The 23,392-nt window shown below is 42.5% G+C and overlaps 1 protein-coding gene across 4 annotated transcripts in view; it reads right to left on the bottom strand.

Moving 5' to 3' along the window:
* Window positions 1–23,392, bottom strand: part of LOC311007683 (unconventional myosin-VI-like) — a 127,185-nt gene that overhangs the window by 5,414 nt on the left and 98,379 nt on the right. For 2 of the 4 annotated variants that reach the window (XM_084000950.1, XM_084000949.1), the window contains exons 26-34: window positions 23,012–23,220; window positions 20,342–20,420; window positions 17,299–17,459; window positions 15,615–15,653; window positions 15,070–15,105; window positions 14,875–14,913; window positions 10,080–10,183; window positions 4,648–4,782; window positions 3,481–3,507 (exon numbers count right to left, since the gene is read on the bottom strand). In XM_084000950.1, the coding sequence (XP_083857076.1) occupies window positions 3,481–3,507; window positions 4,648–4,782; window positions 10,080–10,183; window positions 14,875–14,913; window positions 15,070–15,105; window positions 15,615–15,653; window positions 17,299–17,459; window positions 20,342–20,420; window positions 23,012–23,220 (829 nt within the window). The remainder of the gene's footprint in view (window positions 1–3,480; window positions 3,508–4,647; window positions 4,783–10,079; window positions 10,184–14,874; window positions 14,914–15,069; window positions 15,106–15,614; window positions 15,654–17,298; window positions 17,460–20,341; window positions 20,421–23,011; window positions 23,221–23,392) is intronic. The other 2 variants (XM_084000951.1, XM_084000952.1) reach the window with 2 other exon arrangements.

Genomic DNA, 23,392 nt, shown 5'->3' with positions numbered 1-23,392 from the left:
GAGAAATAAAAAAAACAAGTTAGTGAGGTGACGAAGTGACGGGAGCAACCAATCAGGAGTCGGCGACCATGTTTACATGCAGCGTAGACTGGTTTCAGCCTGATTCCTGTTCATCAACCTGTGCATTAACGTAGACGAGATAAAAATGGTTCTGTGCTGCGTTCAAGTGATGAAATATAATTAAAATTTCCAGTTTTCTACTTAATAAAAGCAAATTTCTGTCAAACATTTGGAAAATCTGTATTTAAAACTCACTATTTAATTACTTAAACGTATTTAATTTTATTCAACGTACGATAATAAAGTTTGTTGGCTTCATAACTTCATATGATAAATACCATAAAGACGTCAGTGTGTGTTTAGCTGTCCAACGTGCAACAAACCCCCAAAAACACACCAGCAATAAGCAAAACATGCCTCATTCTACTTGCCCTGAGGGCTCAGATTACAAATGAGCAAAACAGCAACTTAAAGGAACGTGACGCATAAATAAAACAAACGTGACAGGTCGACACTGTGACTGACGATATGAGATATATATATGAGATCATGTAACTTTTAAGTTTTAGTATTTAACATCAGCATTTAGTGTCGTCTGTGAGAAGCTCATATCTCCAGTTGTACCTGAACCTTACATCAAAAATAAACAGCGTAAGCTCATTATCATCAGTAGTTCTGTGTTTTCTGCACTTGTGTTTTATTTTCTCTGCATGAATGCTGCTTCATCCCTTTTTTCCCGACGTGCAGTGAATGCAGCATCACCCTGGTTTGTCTCCACAACATGCAGCAGACAGATGGACAGACGGACAGAAGCCAGAAGCAGAACCAGTTTTATTTCATGCAAAAACAGCTGAAACTGCAGAAACACTGGAGCACCAGAAGACCTGCAACTGCCTGTGCTGCATTTACAAACTGTAGGAAATCTGGACGCCGGGTTCTACGGTCGTTGATGCACAGGTGGAAAAAACAGAGAAACCCCTAAAGAACGAATCTCCTTGTTGTTTACAACTACTTCTGGGTAGAAAACCAGCACGTAATTTGAATGAGAACAGTAGTAACGAACGAGAGAATATTTTTCACGCCCTATCACAGTTTAGACAAATCTGAAATGATAGAAGAAACATTAATATTTCTGTGTGTGTGTTTTGTGTTGCTATGTGTTGTATTTATTCAGTTTGGGGGAATCACGGTGTCTAGAAAGCATCAGTGGCTGCAGCTGACAGGGACAGCTAACGGTAGCTAAGCTAATGGCGGTGGCAAAGCTAACGGCGGTGGCTAAGCTAACGGCGGTAGCTAAGCTAGCGGCGGTAGCTAAGCTAACAGCAGGACGTCAGCTGTTAAAACCCTCCCGTTGTGGGACACGACATGAAACTACTCCAGTTAGCTCAGTCATGTTGGAACTCAGATATCCGCTGGAAAATTTGTTTTTTTTTCATGGAGCGTTTATTGAGTCACTGAGTTATTAAAGTTAAACAGGTAGCTAACCGTTAGCCCGGCTAATCTATGATAACCATGACTAATTACAAAAATGTGCACACGTAAATAGTAATGTTTGTTCAATCATTGGTTTTATAGACTTTACTAATTAGTCTAAACGGTGATATAGTAACATGAAAAATGAGATATAGTGAAACTCTCTTCCGTCACTATTGTTCTCATGCTGGTTTTCTACCCGGAAGTAGTTGTAAACAACAAGGCGAGCTCAGCGGGTTCACGTCCTCCTTGCAGGTGGTCGTTAACCTGCTGCATGTAAACAGAGCGGTCGCCGCGCTCCGCTGGTCTCAGGTCAGATCTAGGTCTGAACAACGAGCCCCACTCCCCGCCCGGTCTCTGGTCTCTGAGCGCAGGCAGCGAGTCCTGCTGTTAGAGCTGCAGGAGGAGGAGGAGGAGGAGGAGGAGGGTCAGCGGGGAGGAAGGCAGCGAGTCATGAAGCGTGGCAGGTGTGTGTGTGAAGGTGTGTAACATACAGCGTTTCAATCTCTACAGAGCAGAGCAGCGTAAAAAATAAACTAAAATCAGGATCTACAGTTTCTCTAGGTGTTGAAGACGCAGCTACGATTCAGTTAACAAGTGTTAAAGCTCCAGACCTTCCTCTTCTGTGGTTTATTTGAGGCGAAAAACACTCGTTAGGTAACGCATCTGTAATATCCAACGGACCAATCAGATGACAGCAATTCACTGCATCTATACATGAAGAAGACGACCGGCTGAAGTTCAAACTGAGCATCATATCGGAGAGGAAAGGTGATTACTAGAGTGACCTTGAACGCAACACGGCTTCAAACTGTTGATCTACTGGGACTTTAACACACAACCAACCAAAACATAAAACACCTTCTGGATGCCAGAGGTCAAAGGTCAGAGGAGGGAGTGCAGCGCCACATTTTGTAATAAAATTCTTGAACGCAATATGTAATAAACTTTTTCGCATTTGGTAATAAGTTGTTACTTAATGCACCGAATTCTCACAAAAAATGCAGGTGTTGCACTTTTTTTTAATGAAAAAAATGTAATAATTTGGTGCATTATGTAAAAACTTAATACAAAAAAAAGTTTATTACATATTGCGTTCAAGAATTTTATTACATAATGCGGCGCTACAGGGAGGCAACGTCTCCAAAAACCACTGGTTACAGCCGAGATCTCTGAACAACAGCACGTTGAACTTTGAAGCAAATACTGGACGTGATGCGTTCACTGACTGGACTCAAACTCCACAGAGCCGACACATCTGCAGCAGCTGTGTGATGTCATGTTGTTATGATGTTGGACCGATGCCACCAAGACGACTTAAGGCGGTTCTGTTCTGTTCTGTTCTGCTCTGTAAATAAAACCAGTTTAACGTCGGGTCAATGATCCGATAGCTGCTGCGTTCAGGGCCGTTGTGTATTTAAGACCTTCTTTAAGTCTGAGGTGAACGGACCGAAGCGTCTGCTCGCCGCCTCGTTTCCTTCCTGTTATTGTGATCAGCTTCAGCGGCGGCGTTGACGATATCATCTGCTGCCAAACACGAGCCAGGAAAACTGTCCCCCTCTCTGTAGGAGGATCAGTAACTTCCACCTTAAGAGCACTGACGAATCAGCAGCTCTTTATCAAACCGTTACGGCCGCTCACTACAAGAAAACCTGGACCGAGAGCTAGCTTGAGCAGAAAATTCATAAAAAAGACGAAACGACAGCGTAAAAAATAAAAAATAAAATATCCCTTCCACACACGTCTCACTGTAGAGGTTGCCATGGTAACCCATCCATCCTCCCCTCGCTAGGAAGAAAAAAAAAGAGGAATTTCTCCATCGAGCAACGAGCAGCAACGAAGCAACAGACCTAGATCCCAGTGAAGAGCAGATCTCTACCAGGAGGAGGGGGGGGGGGGGGGGGGGCAGGTTAGTATGAGGGGAGGGGGGGTGAGGCGGGGGAGGGGCTGTTGGCGTTGCCGTGGCAGCTCTGCGGTTAGTAGAAGTCACACTGGACGACGACTTACATGCTTTTCTGACGGGAGGTGCAACATCTGAAAGTAAACATGCAGGTTACAGGGCGGAGACGGCAGGAAGTGATGTCACACAGGTGATGTCACACAGGTGATGTCACACAGGTGATGTCACACAGGTGATGTCACACCGGTGATGATGTCACACCGGTGATGTCACACAGGTGATCGAACACGACACAGAGGACAATGAATGAAAACAGAAACACACAGACACGAACACACACACCTGACAGCGCTGGTTCATTTCACATGAAAGACGACGACGGATGAAAAGCAAGAAGATAAATTAATAGATAGATAAATAAATAAATAATAAAGGCTCCTGTCGTCATGACAACTCGAGGCGACAGAGTCTGGAGTCAGAGCGACTGGAGACGACCTGGCGGTGACTCTGATGAACTCAACTTCATTTAGTTTGAGTCATTTTGAGAAGAAAACAATATTGTGATTTAATTGTTCTATCTATTTCATTATTATTATTATTATTATTATTATTATATATATTATTAATATTAATATTATTTTAATAAATGCAGTGAAGCATCATCTCATCTCCCCGTCTGAACACACAGAGGTTGATCACGATCCAGGAAGTTCAGTTTGAGGATGTTTATATGTGGAGGATTGTAAAAACTTTTTACAACTTATTTTCATCTGGTTTATTTATTTATTTTACTGTAATTTCCCAGCTTGGGATCAATAAAGTCTATCTATCTATCTATCTATCTATCTATCTATCTATCTATCTATCTATCTATCTATCTATCTATCTATCTATCTATCTATCTATCTATCCATCTATCTATCTATCTATCTATCTTATGGTTTACATAGGGGAGGTATTTATTTTATAAGCCTTTTTTGGCTTCTACCTCTCCTGCACAAAGTTTAATTTGACTATTTTCATTGTTTATGCAGGTTATAGCCTATAATGTGCAAATAAAAAAAACTAAAACTTTATTGAGTTAAGATCAAGATTTTTTTTGCATCTTCCTCTAATGTTCAGGTTTAAACACAAGAAAACTCAAATCCTCGACCTGTTCCTGTGAAATAACAACTCACACACAACATAAACACACACTGTGGGGGTAAAGAACACACACCAACATCTGTGTAGTGTAGTGTAACGTTGTGTAGTGTTGTGTAGTGTTGTCGTACCATATTCGGTGACACACTTGGGCGCCCTCTGCTCCGTCTCCGTGGTGTTCCTCTTCTTGTTCTTTGACTTCCAGGCGTGGTAGACCTTCAGCCGGCGGTGGAACTCCTCTCTGCAGGCGGCCAGCAGCTCGATGTCTGGAGGAGGAACACCACAACGAACACAACACGCTCCGTTACACTATTATAGAAACACTAACACGAAACCCTGACGACCTCTAAACCTCTCATGATCCCCTGAGGACGAACCAAACACCTTTCACCTGACGCCATCTTTGTTTGCCGTGTTGCAGTATTGATTCTAATACCCAATACACTATAAAAAAATAAAAACAGTTACATTACTAACGCTGGATAGATGTGATATGATGTCATTATAAGTTTAACTTTGTATTTTTAGCTTCCTGCTCGCCAAGCCCCTCCCACAAACAGCTATTGTCCACTCCAATCCTACGTTAGCAACCGTAACTATGCACAAGAGGCCAGTCAAACAATCTGCTAAAGCTGTGTGTGTACAGGACATGCAAGTCTAACTGTGCGTTCAGACCGAAGCGTCGAGAGCGTCGCGGTGGCCGGAAGTCATTCATTTTCAATGAGAACCAGCGTCGAGGAGCGTTGAAGAGCGTCAAAGGCGTTGGCGTCGCGTTTTGGCGGCGAGAGCGTCAGGAGAAAGTTGAAATCTCCTGAACTTTATGCTAATGAGCGATGATGCGGAGCAGCGGCAACCAATCAGAGTGTAGATGTCGCGGCCCCTTTAAATGGATGACCAACCACAACCGACGTCAACTTCTTTGACGCGCGTCAAAACGCCAGGGTGTTCAGACCACCAGCGTCGCGGAAAAGCGTCAAGAGCGTCTTTTGACGCTTTTGGTCTGAACGACCCATAACACGCGATATCCCAAAAGTTTAGAGGCTGATGTTGAATTTTTCTCCTTCTCTCAGCCCAAGACCTGAAGATTTGTGTCATTAGACATCAATGCAGCGACCAAACCGTCTCCATAGCAACCCAGGCTAACTCACGTTAGCTGTAACGGTAGCTTCCGTTAGCTAATAAGCATTCAACCTTTGCTTTATTAACTTATCCCTAGGTTGTTGTGGGGCTTATGTGGTGTGGGGATGGGGGTGTTTTATTTTAAATTAGTTTATTGTGCTAATGTAGACCGATTCACTACCAACTGTACGTTTTATGCGCAGCAACAGCAGCTCAGAGGAACTAGCTAACTAGCTTACCAGCTAAAGCTAACCAGCTAACAGTGAGTCATTACGTTTGCTTGTAGAAGGATGTTGTTGTTAATAATAGAAATGTGGAATATGGAAGTTTTTGTTTTGTTTTTGACTCCCTGACAAAAGGTGTGTAGCCGAAACGCGTAGCAGTCTTTTAAAGGTTAACATGACCCAGTCATAGTAATAACAGGCTTTTTAACTGTTCACAGAATGTGCCTTGGATATTTCTTCTTTTTCCTCTAGAGCTTTTTTTTTTGTTTGTTTTTTTCCGACTTGAGCAAGTGTTATAAATATGGGTGAAACCCTACAGTACGTTCACCTCCCAAATGACAGCTGTAGCTACTTTTAAAGCTTTTACCTCTGGGCTTTTAGGCGAGGGATCCTCCAGGCAGAGACTGTTTTCACTGACTGACACACAGCAGCGGGAAAAAGAAAAACAGCAGCAAGAGCTGTATATGGTTCCTAATTGCCCAAAATTTGGGGTTTGACAAGGTATCTTTCATGATCAGTGAGATGACCTAAGCCTTCGTGGGTTGATAGATGGGAAATGAACAGTCCTTGCTGCTCTGTACAGAGTCCAGTCGTGTTGTTGAACTGATGTTTTATCCTCACGTCACTGAAAACTATGAATGATCTTTGTGACTGCTTCTCTCTTATATCTCTGAACAGTTTATCCAGAAAAGTGCTGATATTTCCTTAGAAATTGATTGATCCAATATTGCTGAAAACTCCATATAGCCTATTATGCCAGGACTCGAGCATGGCTGGGAGTAACCAAGGGAGGAGCTTAGCGAAGGGTCAATTATCCTCTAGTTTTAAGTCACTTCAGCTGCTGCGTTTGCATTTAAGTTGTAAAAAATCGATTCAGGTTTGTAGGAAATTGTTGTATAAACACAACTGAGCCACTTCGCTACACAAGCAGAAGCATCAGTCCAGTCTGTGTCCACTCACACAGAGGATATTTAACAACAATTACAGCTTAAAGTGATAAATCGACGTATCAATATCATGAGTCGTCCTCCAAACTCCAGACTGCTCATGTCTTAATACAAATCAATGCAGCGCACACTCACACACACACACACACACACACACCGAGAGACGCAGAGACGATAACACATTCAGATGATTCAGATAAATTACTTTAAAAAGAAAGGGAAGAAAAAAGCCCAGCGCACAGTGAATGCATCATCCAGAGTCTGACTCGGTGCTTAATGGAGGCTGAGAGCTTTAGGTAACGTCAACTCAACAAAAACACTTTGCTCCATTTACAGAGCTGAGCTGAAACCACTGCTGCCTCACGACCTGTCTGACTACAACTGATATTTATCTTCTTTTCCTGTTAATAAATGATATGAGTTAATTATTAATTATTAATTCTAAGAACTCATCCTGTGGTTGTGTGTTTTTATTAAACTTATTCTGAATCTGAAGCCGTGTTTGTTCTCTCCGCTGACTTTCAGCTCCACTTAGCTTGTTTTATTTCTGTGAACACCGAGCACTTCTGTGGTGTGGGAGTGAATTGTCCGACTCTTGTGTGTGAACCAGACTCATCGTCACGACGACGACGATGCAGCTGCATGAGTCCGTTTATTGTTTTAAAAAACACACAAACGGGGCGATAACAATTACAGGAAGTGTCATGGCTGTGAACTACTTCACCTTTACACTGACATTTAGAAGTGGTGGATGATCTGATGCAGGTGAACTCAGTTATTGTTGTGAATTATACATGTTCTTAAAGGGATAGTAGCATTTTTTTAAAGTGGGGTTGTATGATCTCCAAATAGCCCCTAAGTACTTTAATTGCAGTAGAAGACTCTCTGCACTCCTCCCGTTAGCAACGCCAGCCCATAATAGCCCTGCCCAGAGATTTACAACATACAGTGTTGTGAATGGACCCAAAGAAACGGCCTATTTTCGCGGCCTAAAAGAGGTTTTACCTGAAAAAAAAATACACAGTTCCATTGTTCGCTATAATATAATTTTTCCCAGCCCTTTAAAGTGCAGGAAAAACACAGTTTTTATTTGGACCTAACCAACTGCTGATTGGCGGGCGCTAACCCTGGGCGGAGGGATACGTGAGTTGGTTCGGTCCAAATAAAAACGGTGTTTTTCCTGCACTTTGAGGGGCTGGAAAAAATTATATTATAGCGAACAATGGAACTGTGTATTTTTTTTCAGGTAAAACCTCTTTTAGGCCGTGAAAATAGGCCGTTTCTTTGGGTCTGTTCACAACACTGTATGTTGTAAATCTCTGGGCAGGGCTATTATGGGCTGGCGTTGCTAACGGGAGGAGTGCAGAGAGTCTTCTACTGCAATTAAAGTAACATTGCGGAGTTTTTCGGCCTTAAAATAATGTTTCGAGACTCATTGCAATGGTAGAAAAATGGTTAATAGGATGAATGGTGCTGCCGCAGCAGCCTGAGCGGGGTCGCGTCGGCTGAAACTGCACTATGTAACTTCCCTGCACGGGTACGAAACACTGCCCCCCCTCCTCCCCCCCTCCCCTCTGCATCGAGGGAGAGACGTGGTGGGTAAAAGCGAAACTACGGTTCTCCTCCGGTCGTCGTCGCCGTTGTCGCCGCCGCCCCCCCTCACCCCCTCCTCCCCCGACCACCCGCCACACAGTCTCCTTGCAAACATGTGGGAAATACTGTCGTTTATTAATGGGAATAAACGCTGGATGCACTGGCTGATAAGTTTCGTTTTCGTTTTCCTCCCAGACGATAGCGCTTCTCAACCAGATGGTGGAAGCACTGCGCTGAAACTCCGCAATGTTGCTTTAAAGTACTTAGGGGCTATTTGTAGATCATACAACCCCACTTTAAAAAAATGCTACTATCCCTTTAACATGAGAGCTTGGAGGATTTCAGCTGCAGATGTGAGAATAGTAATAGTAGTAATTAAAACAAAGTCACTCTGTAGGTGGAAGGTATGAGAGTCTCCATTCTCGATCTCCATCACAATTACTGTTTAATAAATTACTAATTTAAATGTAAAAAAGGTAAAAATCTTGGAATAGTTTCTCATTAAATCAAGTTTCTATTGGTTTTGATCTGCGTTGTTGTTGGAAATAACACTGGGTAGTTTTCTGTAGTTTTGTCTCAAGAAGAGAAATGATGAAACATGGTGTTTATTCAGAGCTGATATTAAGACCTAAAGTGTTGCTGTGGTTACAGTAACTGGACGACTGTTGTAGCTCCAGGAACAAACTCAGGAGGGAAAAGATGATTGACCCAAATGTGTCTGACTGTCCAATCTGAACTTTCAGCTTGTTACATCACACAAGTTCGCTAGCGGCTCAGTTGCTAGCAGCTAATGTGAAGCAGTGAAAACATGGACGACTCTACAGCTCTGTTTGTGTTTTACACTGTTCATTATTGGATATAAAGTGCAGAGTTGATGTTTTATCCTCATAAACGTATTGATGGTATAGAAAAATCTAAATGTTTTCTATCCTCTGGGGAGCAGGAATCAAGATAAACGTCAAATAGCACATTAGACCTTGATGTTTTACCACTGTGATCAGTTTTGTACTGAAGGACAAGAGGGTTCATCCTCTAGGGAGCATGAATGTTTTTGACATTTGATATTTACAGCAGCTTTTGGATCAACAATAAAGAGTTAATACAGGGTATATACAGGAATCTTGAAGTTAATTCTAATACCTTTTTAAGACTTTTTCAATACCTCGCCGCCACTTCAAGCTGTAACCATTTACATCAGTGACACTTTTAACTTAACAGTTTTAGTTTGTGATAAAGACTAGAGACCACTATAATACAACAGAATTCAAAATAGGCTAGGACAATAAATCAAAGGCAAAGTTTATCCCCAAAAAAAACCCCAAAAACATTGCTCCACTCTCAAAAAAAACAAAATAATAATCTTTTTTTCTTTTTCATGTACCAGTTCATCTTTGTTTTTTAATAAAATGAATAAATTCACACACTTTTACAATGATTTTTAGGACTCAAACTCTTGGACAGCGAATTCAGAAAAAACACCTTCAAAATTTAAGACTTTATAAAGTCGTGAAAAGACTTTTTAATACATTTTAAGGGTCTTAATTTTCCCAGAATTGATTTATCACCTTTTAATACTTTTCAAGACCCTGCGGATACGCTGTAATACAAACAGGAAGTGAAACTAAAACTTGAATTCAGCAAGAGCAATCTCAACCATGGCAACGGCCTGTTGACACTCACCACATGAGGTATTGATGGCGTCCCGCAGCTCGGCGTACTTCCACTTGCTCAGCTCGTACTTCTTGGCGCCGGCGGCCGCCTTGGACGCCTGAACCTGTGGACCTCTGAGACAGACAGAGAGGACGGGACAGGAAGTCAGCAACTAGAGAAGAGACACAACAGCAGCAGCAAGGGCTGATGGGAAGTTGGGCGGGGTCACGCACTCGGTTTTTCCCGACTTGGGTCAAGAAAGGATTCGTAAGTACCGGTAAGTAATTCATTCATTGGTAGAGAAGAGGCAAAGTGGGCGGAGCTTAGTGAGAGAAGACGGGACAGTGGGGAAAACTTATGACACAAATTCAGCCAAAGTCGTGCTTTTCTAGATGTTAAAGGGATAGTTCACCCTAGAATGATATTTCGCTCATTATCTACTCACCCTCATGTTGACTAAGGGCTGGAAGAATTATCAGAGTCCACCGTCCCTTCTCTTAGTTACAGGGGGTCTCGGCGTAGCAGTGCATTTCAATGCAACGGTTGCAAAGGGACACCGGAGCTCTTCGTAAAAAAACACACACAAAAAAACATCCAAATACCTCCATGATGCTCGTATGTAATGTCCGTCTTGTGCTGAAGCCCCAAATTGCGTAATTGTCCCGAAAAAAAATTAAATAAGTCTATATTTTAAGCTTGTTTGTAGCGGAAGCTTCTCGTCTTCTTCTTCTTCTCCTATTCCTGGTCCGTCCAAATATCGCGTGATTCGCAGTAACCGCAATGACGCCGGCGCAAATCACGCGCCGAGACCCCCTGTAACTCAGAGAAGGGACGGTGGACTCTGATAATTCTTGCAGCCCTTAGTCAACATGAGGGTGAGTAGATAATGAGCGAAATATCATTCTAGGGTGAACTATCCCTTTAAGGTTTGGTGCATTTTCTTAAAGGGATAGTTCAACATTTTGGTAAATTGGCCCATTGCCATAATCCCTATAGTCATAGCAGTAGGTTCGTTACCTTTAATTGTCGGTGCAAGATATTTTTAGAACGACGGAGCAGAGCCGTGAGCTGCTCAGAGCTACGCTACGGAGGCTCATGGGATTTCTTGGTTTCCCTCATCAAACTCATCAAATACACAATCCAACAACTCCACAACGCTCTGGTGGACAAGTTGTGAGCTGCACATTCACCACGCTATGAGATAATAACACAACGTTACCAGACAGAGTTGTTTTAGAGGGAAATACAGAGACTGCTTGATGAAAAACTGTCCCTGAAGGCAACGCGCATCAGCGGTTTTGCATGAATTTCCCTCTAAAACAACTCTGTCTGGTAACGTTGTGTTATTATCTCATAGCGTGGTGAATGTGCAGGTCACAACTTAGCCAAAATGTTGAACTATCCCTTTAAAAAAAACAAAAAACAATGAAATCCTGAGCTGCAGAGTTCACGTCCGTCTCACTCTGAGGACTGAACCCAAATCTCAGTGTTTGGCACAAACCAGCAGGACAGAAGCCAATCAGAGATCAATCCTCTCTAATCTGTTTCTGATAACAACTCTCCCAACGACGGGACAGAGTTCAGCCAATCGGCTCGTTTGGACCCGGACCAGGTTGTTGTTAACGCTCCGGTTCTGGAAGTCCCGTCTGATCCGTCCGACAGCAGCGAAGCCGTCGACGTGATGGATGTTTATAATTTTCTTTTTTTCCCAGATAAGTTTGTTTTGTTTTGTTTTATTTGACTAAAACCTGGAGGTTTGTTCTGTGTCCAGTTTGTTTCACGACTCTTAACGATAAGATAAACGACTCTGTCTCCGTGGTGACGACACCGAGTCAGAACCAACAGAGCAAAGGTCAGAAAAGTTTTCTACTGAAATAAATGTTTTGTTATTTAGTTGTTTCGTTTGTGGGACGAACAAAAAAAAAGTTGAAATAACTTTGTTTTTCCTGTGGAAACAAATAAAAGAGTTTGAGAGAAACAAATAAATAAAGTTTAATAAAGTTTACAGACCTGAGAATTGTGACGTCACAGTGACGTTGACCTTTTGGATACAAAAAGCTTTTTTTGTTTTATCGTTACAAACGAAGATAAATTGTGTTTTAATGAGTTTGAGATTCCAAAAAAAAGTGACCTTTGACCGTTTCCCACCAAAATCTCATGTTTTTATCTTTGAGTCCAAATTAATATTTCTGTTGTCCTTCTGGGTCAAATTGACCCAATCTGTTTCCTTCTTCCATCCTTCCTTCCTTCCTTCCTTCCTTTCTCCCTTCCTTCTTTCCACAATCCCTTTTCCCTTCCTTCTTTCCTTCCTTCCCTTCATCCTTACTTCTTCTTCCTTCCTCTTTTGATCCAATTGACCTGATCTGTTCCCTCCCTCCCTCCATCTTTCTTTCCTTTCCCTTCCTTCTTTCCTCCCTTCTTCCCTCCTTGAACAAATCTGTTCCCTCCCTCCATCGTTCTTTCCTTTCCTTTTCCCTTCCTTCTTTCCTCCCTTCTTCCCTCCTTGAACAAATCTGTTCCCTCCCTCTATCGTTCTTTCCTTCCTTTTTCCCTTCCTTCTTTCCACAATCTTTTTCCCTCCTTTACTTCCTTCCTTCCCTTCATCCTTACTTCTTCCTTCCTATTTGACCCAATTGACCCAATCTGTTCCCTCCCTCCTTCTATCTTTATTTCCTTTTTCCCATCCTTCTTTCCTCCCATCTTTCCCTTTGTCCCTCCTTCCTTACTTCTTTCCCTCTGTCCTTCCTTCTTTCCTTCCTTTCTTCCTTGACCCAGGAGGACAACAGGAAGAAATTTGATCTCAAGAAGTCACATTTAAAAAGCCAAAACAGGTTTTTAGTCCAACTGAATAAAGGTTTGTGCCAAAATCTGAGAGAGCTGAACGAACAGAAACACAGAAGCTTCAGAAACCACCTGGTGACATCATCGCAGTAAGCTCCGCCCACCTGTGAGTCACTACGGTAAACAGGAAGTAGAGCTGCAGGTGTTAAACAAAAACAACAGGTGTGAGCGGCGCTGGGTCGTCGGGGTGCGTTCAGCAGCAGCAGCAGCAGCATCACTGTTAGAGGAGGAGGAGGAGGAGGAGGAGGAGGGGGCGGGGCTACAGAGGGCCGGGCTGTGACATCATCATCATCAGGACACATGCTGCAGTCGCCAGGAAGTCAGCGAGCGGCCCCGAGCCAATCAGGAACGAGCGCTGACAGCCGCTGACACTGACAGGTCAGATTAATTAACACGAGAGCGGGATTTTCTTTCTCCTTTTAGAAACGGCGTGGAGCAGCAGGAGGAGGCGGGGCTTAGCCGCACGCTCTAATCCTATTGGCTGGCTCTGCGATGTCTGATGTGATTACATTACAGAGAGCTGGCATCGAACCGGCGTTCTGCAGGTTCCCAGAAGCACATGGCAGCAAAGGCGGCGGCAGCTTTGGCAGCTGAGCGCCACGGTCACCTGCCGCCGGACAGCTACTTCCTGTCACGGTGCGTTTGTGTCGTCGCTGCTGAGCCAATTAGACGAAGGCAGACGAGCAGCAGGTCACATGACATCATCAGGTGAGTTCAACCTGCAGTGAAGGATCGTCTCATCTCTGAGCTTTAACCTATGACACATCCACCAATCAGAGCTCAGGACGGCCCCTTCTGATCACCGCTGATCTAATCAATATGTTTCTAATAATCAATACTAACACCAGAGTTAGAGCTGTTTCTATAGAATGAATCTCCTGTTGTTTACAACTAAGTTACTTCCGGGTACAAAACCAGCACGTAATTTGAATGAGAACAATAGTAACGAATGAGAGTTTAGCCAGGCCTATATCATATTTTTCACGCCCTATCATAACAAATCTGAAATAATTGAAGAAACATTACTATTTTTGTGTGTGTGTTTTGTGTTGCTATGTGTGGTATTTATTCAGTTTTGGGGAGTCACAGTGTCTAAAAAGCATCATTCAGTGTTTTCTGACAGGGACAGCTAACGGTAGCTAAGCTAACTGCAGTAGCTAAGCTAACAGCAGTAGCAAAGCTAACGGCAGCAGCTAAGCTAACAGCAGGACGTCAGCTGTTAAAACCCTCCCGTTGTGGGACACGACATGAAACTACTCCAGTTAGCTCAGTCATGTTGGAACTCAGATATCCGCTGGAGAAAATATTTTTTCATGGAGCGTTTATTGAGTCACTGAGTTATTAAAGTTAAACAGGTAGCTAACCGTTAGCCCGGCTAATCTCTGATAACCATGACTAATTACAAAAATGTGCACACATAAATAGTAATGTTTGTCCAATCATTGGTTTTATAAACTTTACAAACATCAGATTAGTCTAAACAGCGATATATGAAAAATGAGATATACAATATATAGCGAAACTCTGGTCCGTCACTATTGTTCTCATGCTGGTTTTCTACCTGGAAGTAGTTGTAAACAACAAGGCGATTCGTTCTATTGGCTCCACTGGTTAAACTGATTGATTCTGTTTGAACGATCGGTGCTGTTTAACGTCATCATCACAGCTTATGGAAGATTTTTGCTTGATAAATTGAAAAAATGTATCTGATAAATTGATTAATTGATCGTCATCATCACTAAATCACCGACTGGAACATTAAAAATCTAAATGATCATTGAGTTTTGTATCAAATGGAGAAATGTGATTGGTTATTGGTTATTAATGAATGAATTAACAGTTTAAATCAAGATTATTAGATTATATTGATCATCATTAATCAAATCAAATCAAATCAGAGCGTTTTGTTCTTCTTTAATCAATAATTTGTTGATCGATTGATTGATTGGTTGATCGGAGACGTTGACGAGCGGTTTCTACGCACCGAGCCAGAAGTTCAGTCATTTCCTTCGCCATCTCCTCCCTGAAGGGGCAAGGTATTGATCAGTCATCAGCTTGTGTTGTGTTGTTGTTGTATAGTTGTGTAGTTTTGTAGTGTGTAGTGTTGTGCAGTGTGTGTCTGTTGTTGTTGTGTAGTGTGTAGTTGTATAGTGTGTGTAGTAGTTGTGTAGTGACGTACATGCTGAGTCCCTGTAGTTTTGTGGGTCGGGCCGAGCTGTGAACAGAGGGTCAGAGAATGAGACGCAGCCACAGAACAAAACAACGAACCAATCAGGACGAAGAGGAGGCGGAGCTTCATCCATCCACAGGTGATCGACCTTCGACCTTTGACCTTTAACCTCGGGTCAGAAGCTGCGTTCATCAAACCAACCACTGATTTAAACATTAATTTAGATTTAATTTTAATTCAGATCTCAGATTCTCAGCGGTTTGATGAAGACGAGCCACAGCTCATTTTGATCAGGACTCCACAATAAAAGCCTGATTTTCAAAATAAAAGTTGAAAAAAAAAAAAAAACTGAAGTGCCCTCTATTGAACAGGTGAGTCTGTTAGTTTGAATCAGGGTCTGTGCTTCGACTGGCAGATTGTTACAGCATGCAGAGTGGAGGAGGGGAGTGGGGTCGGGGGGGGGGGAGTTACTGTTTGAGAGGTCAGAGGTCATAGGGGGGATGGGGGAGGGGCTGGAGATTGAACCAATAGGAGGATAAATCTCTGGGTCTTACGCTGCTCGCTCTGGGGACGATGGAACTGAGGAGCCGTTGCTGGGAGGAAGAAAAACAAAAAGAAGAAAAAGAAGAAAATGATTAAACATTTGGGAATAAGACGCTGCTGGACGGTTGGTTGGTTTCCACCGTGTGACGGGTCCAAGGAGAAGAAAAGACGACAACAGTGAGGACATACAAACCTCCCGGAGCAGGATCGACCTGTGGTGTTTTATTTACTTATCTGCAGTGGACACATGGACAACCTTGACACAAGATGTCCGACCTGTGTCCCAGAGTTTCACTGAATAAAAGTCTAAAATATACCTGTTAAAAATAGATAGATAAACCCAGAGCGATAGATATAACATATTATATATTATATTATGTTATATCTATCGCTCTGGGTAAACCAGAAGCAGCTTCCTGAGCCTCTGCTACGGTGGCTCTGAGGGGTCAACTCATTCAGAAAACACACAAAGACACAAATGTGCTGAGAATCCAGAAAACAACAGCAGTGTTTCTGGGGACACGATAAAGAGAGGGACCAGTCACAATAAAGCGGAGGACTAGTCACAATTGACCCTTTTGTCTCAAGTCCCGCCCTCCATGGTTACTGTTGCTAGGTTGGACAAACAATGGTCACGAAAGGGTTAAAACTCCCATTGGAAACCATTGAAGGTTAGGCAGATTTAAATTGCTTGTAAGGAAAATTTGAATTAACTTATACATCAGAAAACTGGTGTCCGTGATAGAGGACAGACGTGGCTAAAGAGAGACTGAACGGGCATTACCCGACTTTTCCGAAAAATGGGGGAAAATCATTGTTTTGGTCACTCACTAGCTAGTAGCTAACGACGCTAAGTTAGCTAACGCGTCTCCAGTTTCTCCTCGTAAAACAAAGTTCAAAAGACATTAGCAACGGTAATGTTACGTTTTCTAGATAACTTTGAAGGTTAAAGTAATATAGGCTAATAAGTATGTTTATTGATGTCTTGGGTTTGGGGAATGGGATAAAAATGACTCCGGGAATACGTTCCAGATATCATAAGTCGCTATTGCAGGAACCCCAGCAACACATTTGAACCATATTGAAAAATTAAAAAGTAGTTTTGCCGAAAAAATTGCTGTCTACCCATCTCGCATCATAGGGTTTCGTCCTGTCCAACCTTAGAACGCTGTGAAACACGTAACATGGGGAGAAGCGCTCTGATTGGTGGATCAGCAGACCAATCAGAAGGCAAGGCAAGGCATCTTATTTATATAGCGCATTTCATACCAAGGCAACTCAATGTGCTTTACATTAAGACAAAACATTAAAAAAAAGAAGCATAAGACAAAATAAAAACAAACAAAACACTAAAAACAGAGTTAAAAGCAAGAGCAAATAAAAGTAAAATAAAATAAAATTGATAAAGTTTTAAGTTCTCAGCTATAAGCACGTGAAAAGAAGACAGAAGACAGGCCAACAAAGGGTCAATTAAGTGAGAGACTAGACACTCTCACTTCATTGTGTCCTCCAGAAACACTTCCTGTTGTGTCAAACTGATAGTTTTCTGACTTTGTAGTTCATTTATGTCTTTGTGTGTTTCTCCGAAGCTGCAGTGAGTTGACCCTTCAGGGCCACCGTACTCTCTTAAATAAACACAGAGACTTCCTGTGTCTCCCAGGTGTGTGTGTGTGTCAGGTGTGTGTGTGTGGTCACCTGCGCAGGCCCGCGTCCAGCTGCGTCTCCTCTGGGATGAGCTCGGATTCGCTCTGAGCGATCCTCAGCGCCAGCTCCCGGTCCCTCCGCTCCTGCTCCAGCACGGCCTGGCGGGACGCGTCCTCCTCCCGCTCCGCCTGCAGCTGCAGCTCCATCTCCACCTGACACACACACACACAGGTTTCACATCGTTGCGGCTACGCTACGTTCACTGACTGGCCTCAGGGTGGGAAATCAGAAACTTTCACTTGATTTTGCGAGGAACTTGAAATCCTGGAAACTTCAAGTCAACCTGCCACTGCAAAAACTCAAAATCTTTCCAAGAATATTTGTCTTATTTCTTGTCAAAATGTCTAATTTCTAGTCAAAACTTAACTCTTTTCATTTAAAATAAGAATCATCACCTCAAAATTAACTTGTTTTTAGATCATTTTCATTTGTTTCAAACTAATTTTCACTTGAAATAAGTAGAAAAATCTGCCAGTGAAAATAAGTTTTTTGTGCTTGTAATAAGAGAAAGAAAAACTTGCTCCAGAATCAGATTTTTCTACTTATTTTAAGTGAAAATCTGCTTGAAAGACGTAAAAAGTGTCTAAAAACAAGCTACTTTTTAATGTAATGAGTCTTATTTTAAGTAGAATGAGATTTGTTTTGACTAGAAATTACATTTTTGACTAGAAATAAGACAAATATAAACAAACGCATCGCTCTGCGGCGGCGTCAGGCTGGGCTGTGATTGGCTATCCCCACGGCAACGAGACACACACACACACACACACACACACACACACACACACACACACACACAGACTTTTGTATTCAGCTGCCGAGCTCCTGATTGATGTTCTGACTTTAACACAGACGACCTTCAACCTTCCTACAAACAGAGCAGGTCAGGAGCTGCTGTGTGTGTGTGTGTGTGTGTGTGTGTGTGTGTGTGTGTGTGTGTGTGTGTGTGTGTGTGTGTGTGTGTGACGGGTGGCGGCGGGCGAGGGGGCGAGGGGGGCGGGGCTAAAGACGATGATTGATGCTGCTGCCGTTTGATGAGTGGAGCTCCGTGTGACGGTTTCACTTCATTAGTTCAAGTTCAAGTCTGAAGTCGAACTGACGGAGGAACTCTTCTACTCTTTAACTTTATTCACCTCATCAGAGTTAGTCATACTGTTTGAGTTTATTTAAATTAATTATTAATCATTTTGAGTTGAAAACAAGAATAATTTAAGAATAATACATACGGACACACAGATGTTTAAAAAGGAACTGTATATCGTTTACATAGTGGAAATTCTCTGTTTTCTGGTATCTGTGGTGTCAGGTTGTATTTTTTTGACGCACCGACCTTCACCATGCTTGAGGTGGTAGAGCGGCGGTCGGTATCGAGTCCGTTATGAATGAAGAAGAGAAGAATATATTCTCCTTAACTCTGTTTAGTTAAAAAGGCCAATTATTATGGCCGTTTATTTATTATTATTGATTATATTGTGCTTTGTGACCTCCTCTGTGTGACATGAAGCTAATTTCATGTTGATGTATTTTATTTTATTTAGTTCTTACGACACTTTCCTCGAAAAAAGAGAGTTGAGAGTTACTGTACACTCCTCGTGTTTGGACAAAGACAGAAACCAAACTGTGAATCTGATCGACTCTGAGTGTGAATGTGTTGAGGAGATCAGCAGCTCTGAGCTGGTGGAGGGGTGGTGGTGGTGGGGGGGATGGGCCCGGGGCCCCCAGACTCTGGGCTCCGGCCCTGGGCCTCGGTCCAGCAGCTCTGATCTGTTGATCTGGATCGAGTCGAAGCTCCGGGGAAACCAGACAAACATAAAACCCACTATCTCTGTCACACACACACACACACGGCCCCTCCCATCCGGTTGCACATGAAACATGTCGAGATGCAGCCACAAGTTAAAGGACGATTCCAGGCAAATTCAACCTGGGGCTCTACACTGCAAAAACTCAAAATCTTACCAAGAATATTTGTCTTATTTCTAGTTAAAATGTCATTTCTAGTCACAACAAATCTAATTATACTAAAAATAAGACACATCGCATAAAAAGTTGCTTGTTTTTTTTTAGATCATTTTTACTTATTTCAAGCAGATTTTCACTTGAAATAAGTAGAAAAATCTGACAGTGGAGCAAGTTTTTCTTTCTTATTACAAGCACAGAAAACTTGCTTTCACTGGCAGATTTTTCTACTTATTTCAAGTAAAAATTATCTAAAAACAAGTTCATTTTTAGGTGATGAGTCTTATTTTAAGTGGAAAGAGATTAGTTGTGACAAGAAATAAGACAAATATTCTTGGAAAGATTTGGAATTTTTGCAGTGTAGTTTCTCTAACAGAATGAATCTGCAGATTTTCTTTTTAATATCTCCTGTTCTGCAGTAGTTCTTTGTGTCCCTGCATCGCCACGACTGCGTTTAACAGAAACAGACCGATCTTAGGCTGTTTACATCCCATAAAACCACAATTTTCTTTCCGCAGACAACATGAGATGGTTTCAAACAAACACAGAGGGGTTTGTTCACTACAAGGAAGACGACATGTGCAAAGTGCAGGGTTCCTACACATTTGAAATTTCCAAATTCCATACTTTTCCAGACCCTAATTTCCAGACTTCTCGGTAAAAAAAATTCAAATAATTTGTGATATTTGAGTAAATAGATGTGCATAATATTAAAAAAAGCATGTAATTAATCATTTATTCTGAATGGGTATGCCATTATGTAACCAAATCATCTCCAGGAGATTGTAGCTAGGTACAATAGAAATAAATAATTAACCCAAATAACTCCAGATAAGACCAAACCCAGATAAGTATTAAGATAAGATACGAAGACCGGTTATACGCTGCGGTGGCAATGCGGGGACAGACAGAACTACTCAGATTCAGTCTTTTCGAGCTAAACTATGAGGAAACTAGAGCCACCGGTTGAATTGTCCTTTAACTCCAACAGGAAGTCGGACATTTTTAAGTTTAATCCGTAGTTGTAGTGATGTGAGGAGCTGCTGTGGTGAAGCTCAGTTTGTCGTTCACCCACCTGAAGCCTCCTCTCCTCCTCCTCCCTCCTCTTCCTCTCCTCCTCTTCCTGCTTCCTCTTCACCTCCATCTCCAATTTCCTGAAGAGAGAGAGAGAAAAAAAAAGAGAGATGAAGAAAGACGTGTGCAGAAAGCGTAAAGATGTTAAGTTGAAGGAAAAGAGACGGATGAGACGGAGAGAAAGAAAGAGACACGGAGACATTAAGAGGACGAGACGAAGGAGCAGATGGAGACGAAGAGGAAGAAGGATGAATGAATACAAGGAAAAAAGATGATGAGACAGAGAGAGGAAGATTATTTCATTATTACACCACTTCATCCTGAATCGGAGGTGGACGTCTGTCTCACCTGAAAAGTGACGACTCAGCGTTATGTTGTCGACTGCTCTTTTTATAAAAAACTTTATTTTCAATCATTTCTGACACTTTTGACATTTTATTGCTTTGTCGACACGTCTCCGTCTGGAAATCTAAAAACTTACTAAACTAAACTTTTTCCGTGACACTTCAATCAAGAAATTCAATCATCAACGCTGCTCTGGTTTGCTTTGCATGCTGGGAAATCACCAAGTGGGGATAACCGGCGGACGATCGACCAATCACACAAGCTCTGACGACGACTGATGACGTCAGATGTTGAACTGATGAAGTGAACGAAGTGAAAACGAACTAAACCGCAGCAGCGTCATGTGACGACGACTCATCAGTTAAAGGGATAGTTCAACATTTTGGCAAATTGGTCCATTGCCATAATCCCTATAGTCATAGCAGTAGGTTCGTTACCTTTAATTGTCGGTACAAGCTATTTTTTAGAACGGTGGAGCAGAGCCGTGAGCTGCTCAGAGCTACGCTTTAGAGGTAAATTCATGCAAAACCGCTGATGCACGTTGCCTTCAGGGACAGTTTTTCATCAAGCAGTCTCTGCATTTCCCTCTAAAACAACTCTGTGTGGTAACGTTGTGTTATTATCTCATAGCGTGGTGAATGTGCAGGTCACAACTTGTCCACCAGAGTGTTGTGGAGTTGTTGGATTGTGTATTTGATGAGTTTGATGAGGGAAACCAAACAAGAAATCCCATCAGCCTCCGTAGCGTAGCTCTGAGCAGCTCACGGCTCTGCTCCGCCGTTCTAAAAATAGCTTGCACCGACAATTAAAGGTAACGAACCTACTGCTATGACTATAGGGATTATTTGCCAAAATGTTGAACTATCCCTTTAAAGATGGAGGAAACTGTGGGAATGTGTTTCCTCCTACCTCTAACTCTCTTTATTCTGACTGAGCAGTGAGGAGGGGGCGGGGCTTGTTACATAAAGGGGGCGTGGCCTGTCGCTGCAGGTCTCAGCTCCTCTCTATGAAAAATGTTTGGCTTAAATCTTGAGCTGGATCAGTGATGGAACAGTAAAGACGTTCTTTTTTCTGTCACCGGTCACTGGTTTTATCAAAGACGCTCCGCTGCTTCACGACCTTCGAGTCTGCGACCTCCAGTCAGATGCATCATGGGAGTTCACATCCGACATATCGCCTCAATGAGGAGGAAAGAGGAGGAGGAAGGAGGGAAAGTGGGGCCATAAAAGTTGGGCTGTCGTCTCTAACGTCTTATATTAGCGGGTAGTGGTTTGTGACGAACACGACGGCCCCATCAGTCTCCAGGACGACGGACGCACATGATCTCTGTTATAACCACCAGTCATCATCTCAGCTTTTCCTTTTTTTTTTGTTCCAGCCGTAGCTGAGAAAACCTTCATGTTTAAAGGGATAGTTCAACATTTTGGCAAATTTGCCCATTGCCATAATCCCTATAGTCATAGCAGTAGGTTCGTTACCTTTAATTGTCGGTGCAAGCTGTTTTTAGAACGGCGGAGCAGAGCCGTGAGCTGCTCAGAGCTACGCTACGTTGGAGGCTCATTATGGGATTTCTTGGTTTCCCTCATCAAACTCATCATATACACAATCCAACAACTCCACAACGCTCTGGTGGACAAGTTGTGGCCTGCACATTCACCACGCTGTGAGATAATCATGTATAACTATGTAACATTACGACACCTGAAGCAAATATTCGTCTACGTCCTTGTCTATTTGTGACTATTTTCTACGTTGTTATTTGTAGCATCTCTTTTTTTTGAACTTTTCAATAACCAATTAGACACTGGCTGGTATTAAAGTAGGAAGAACCCTTTATAGATGACGGTTTACATCAGAGACGGGGACTGAAAAAGCTGTTTTGATGATTTGTGACTTGACTTGACAAAAAATAAAAGACTTGAGACTCAACTCGGGACTTTCATGTGTTCAGTTTTGACATAAAATATGAAATTAATATCTAATTCTACCCGGTATGAGCGCAGACTGAGACCAACCCAGTCAGTCACTCATGCCCATGTTTGATTCCATGTATTTTACTGAATATCAGTAATTACAATGCAAATCCGATTGATTGTCATGTTTTTAAACAGGTTGTTTAAATTGGCCAATGATGTCAAAACAGACTGTTACTAATATCTTGTCTTTTCACTTTGTTAAAGGGATAGTTCACCCAAAATTGTCTTTTCGCTTTGTTAAGATGTGATTCTGCAGCTAAAGTTGCAGTAATAAGGAGATTTGGTCCCATCCCATCATTTAAACTACAGTGTACGTAGTTATTCCAGAGTGTTAACGGTGTGGGACTCACAGCTTCCTGTCCTCCTCGTCCTGTCGGCGGCGCTGCTCCTCCTCCTCCCTCCTCATCTTCTCCTTCTCCATCTCCTCCTCGATGCGTCTCAGCCGCTCCCGCTCCTCCTCCTCCTTCTTCTTGTTCTGCATGGCCGTCAGCAGCTGCTCCGACCGCGTCACCAGCGCCTGGTACTCGTGGTCGATGTCGATCCGGGTCATGATGGTGCTCTGACACACACACACAGTAGAAATGATGATGTTACTGTAAAAGCAGCGATTTGAACTCAGACCGACGGTTTAGTTTCTGGAAATGAAGGAACATTTTTTCGACTTTTTATTCAAGAATTCACTTTGATTTCTGCAGCGAGACAGAAAATGTTTCATTGATTCACTCAACGTC

The sequence above is a fragment of the Trachurus trachurus genome, assembly GCF_905171665.1.
Source record: "Trachurus trachurus genome assembly, chromosome: 24".
NCBI classification, from domain to species: domain Eukaryota; kingdom Metazoa; phylum Chordata; class Actinopteri; order Carangiformes; family Carangidae; genus Trachurus; species Trachurus trachurus.
This window is presented reverse-complemented; position numbering and strand designations above follow the sequence as displayed.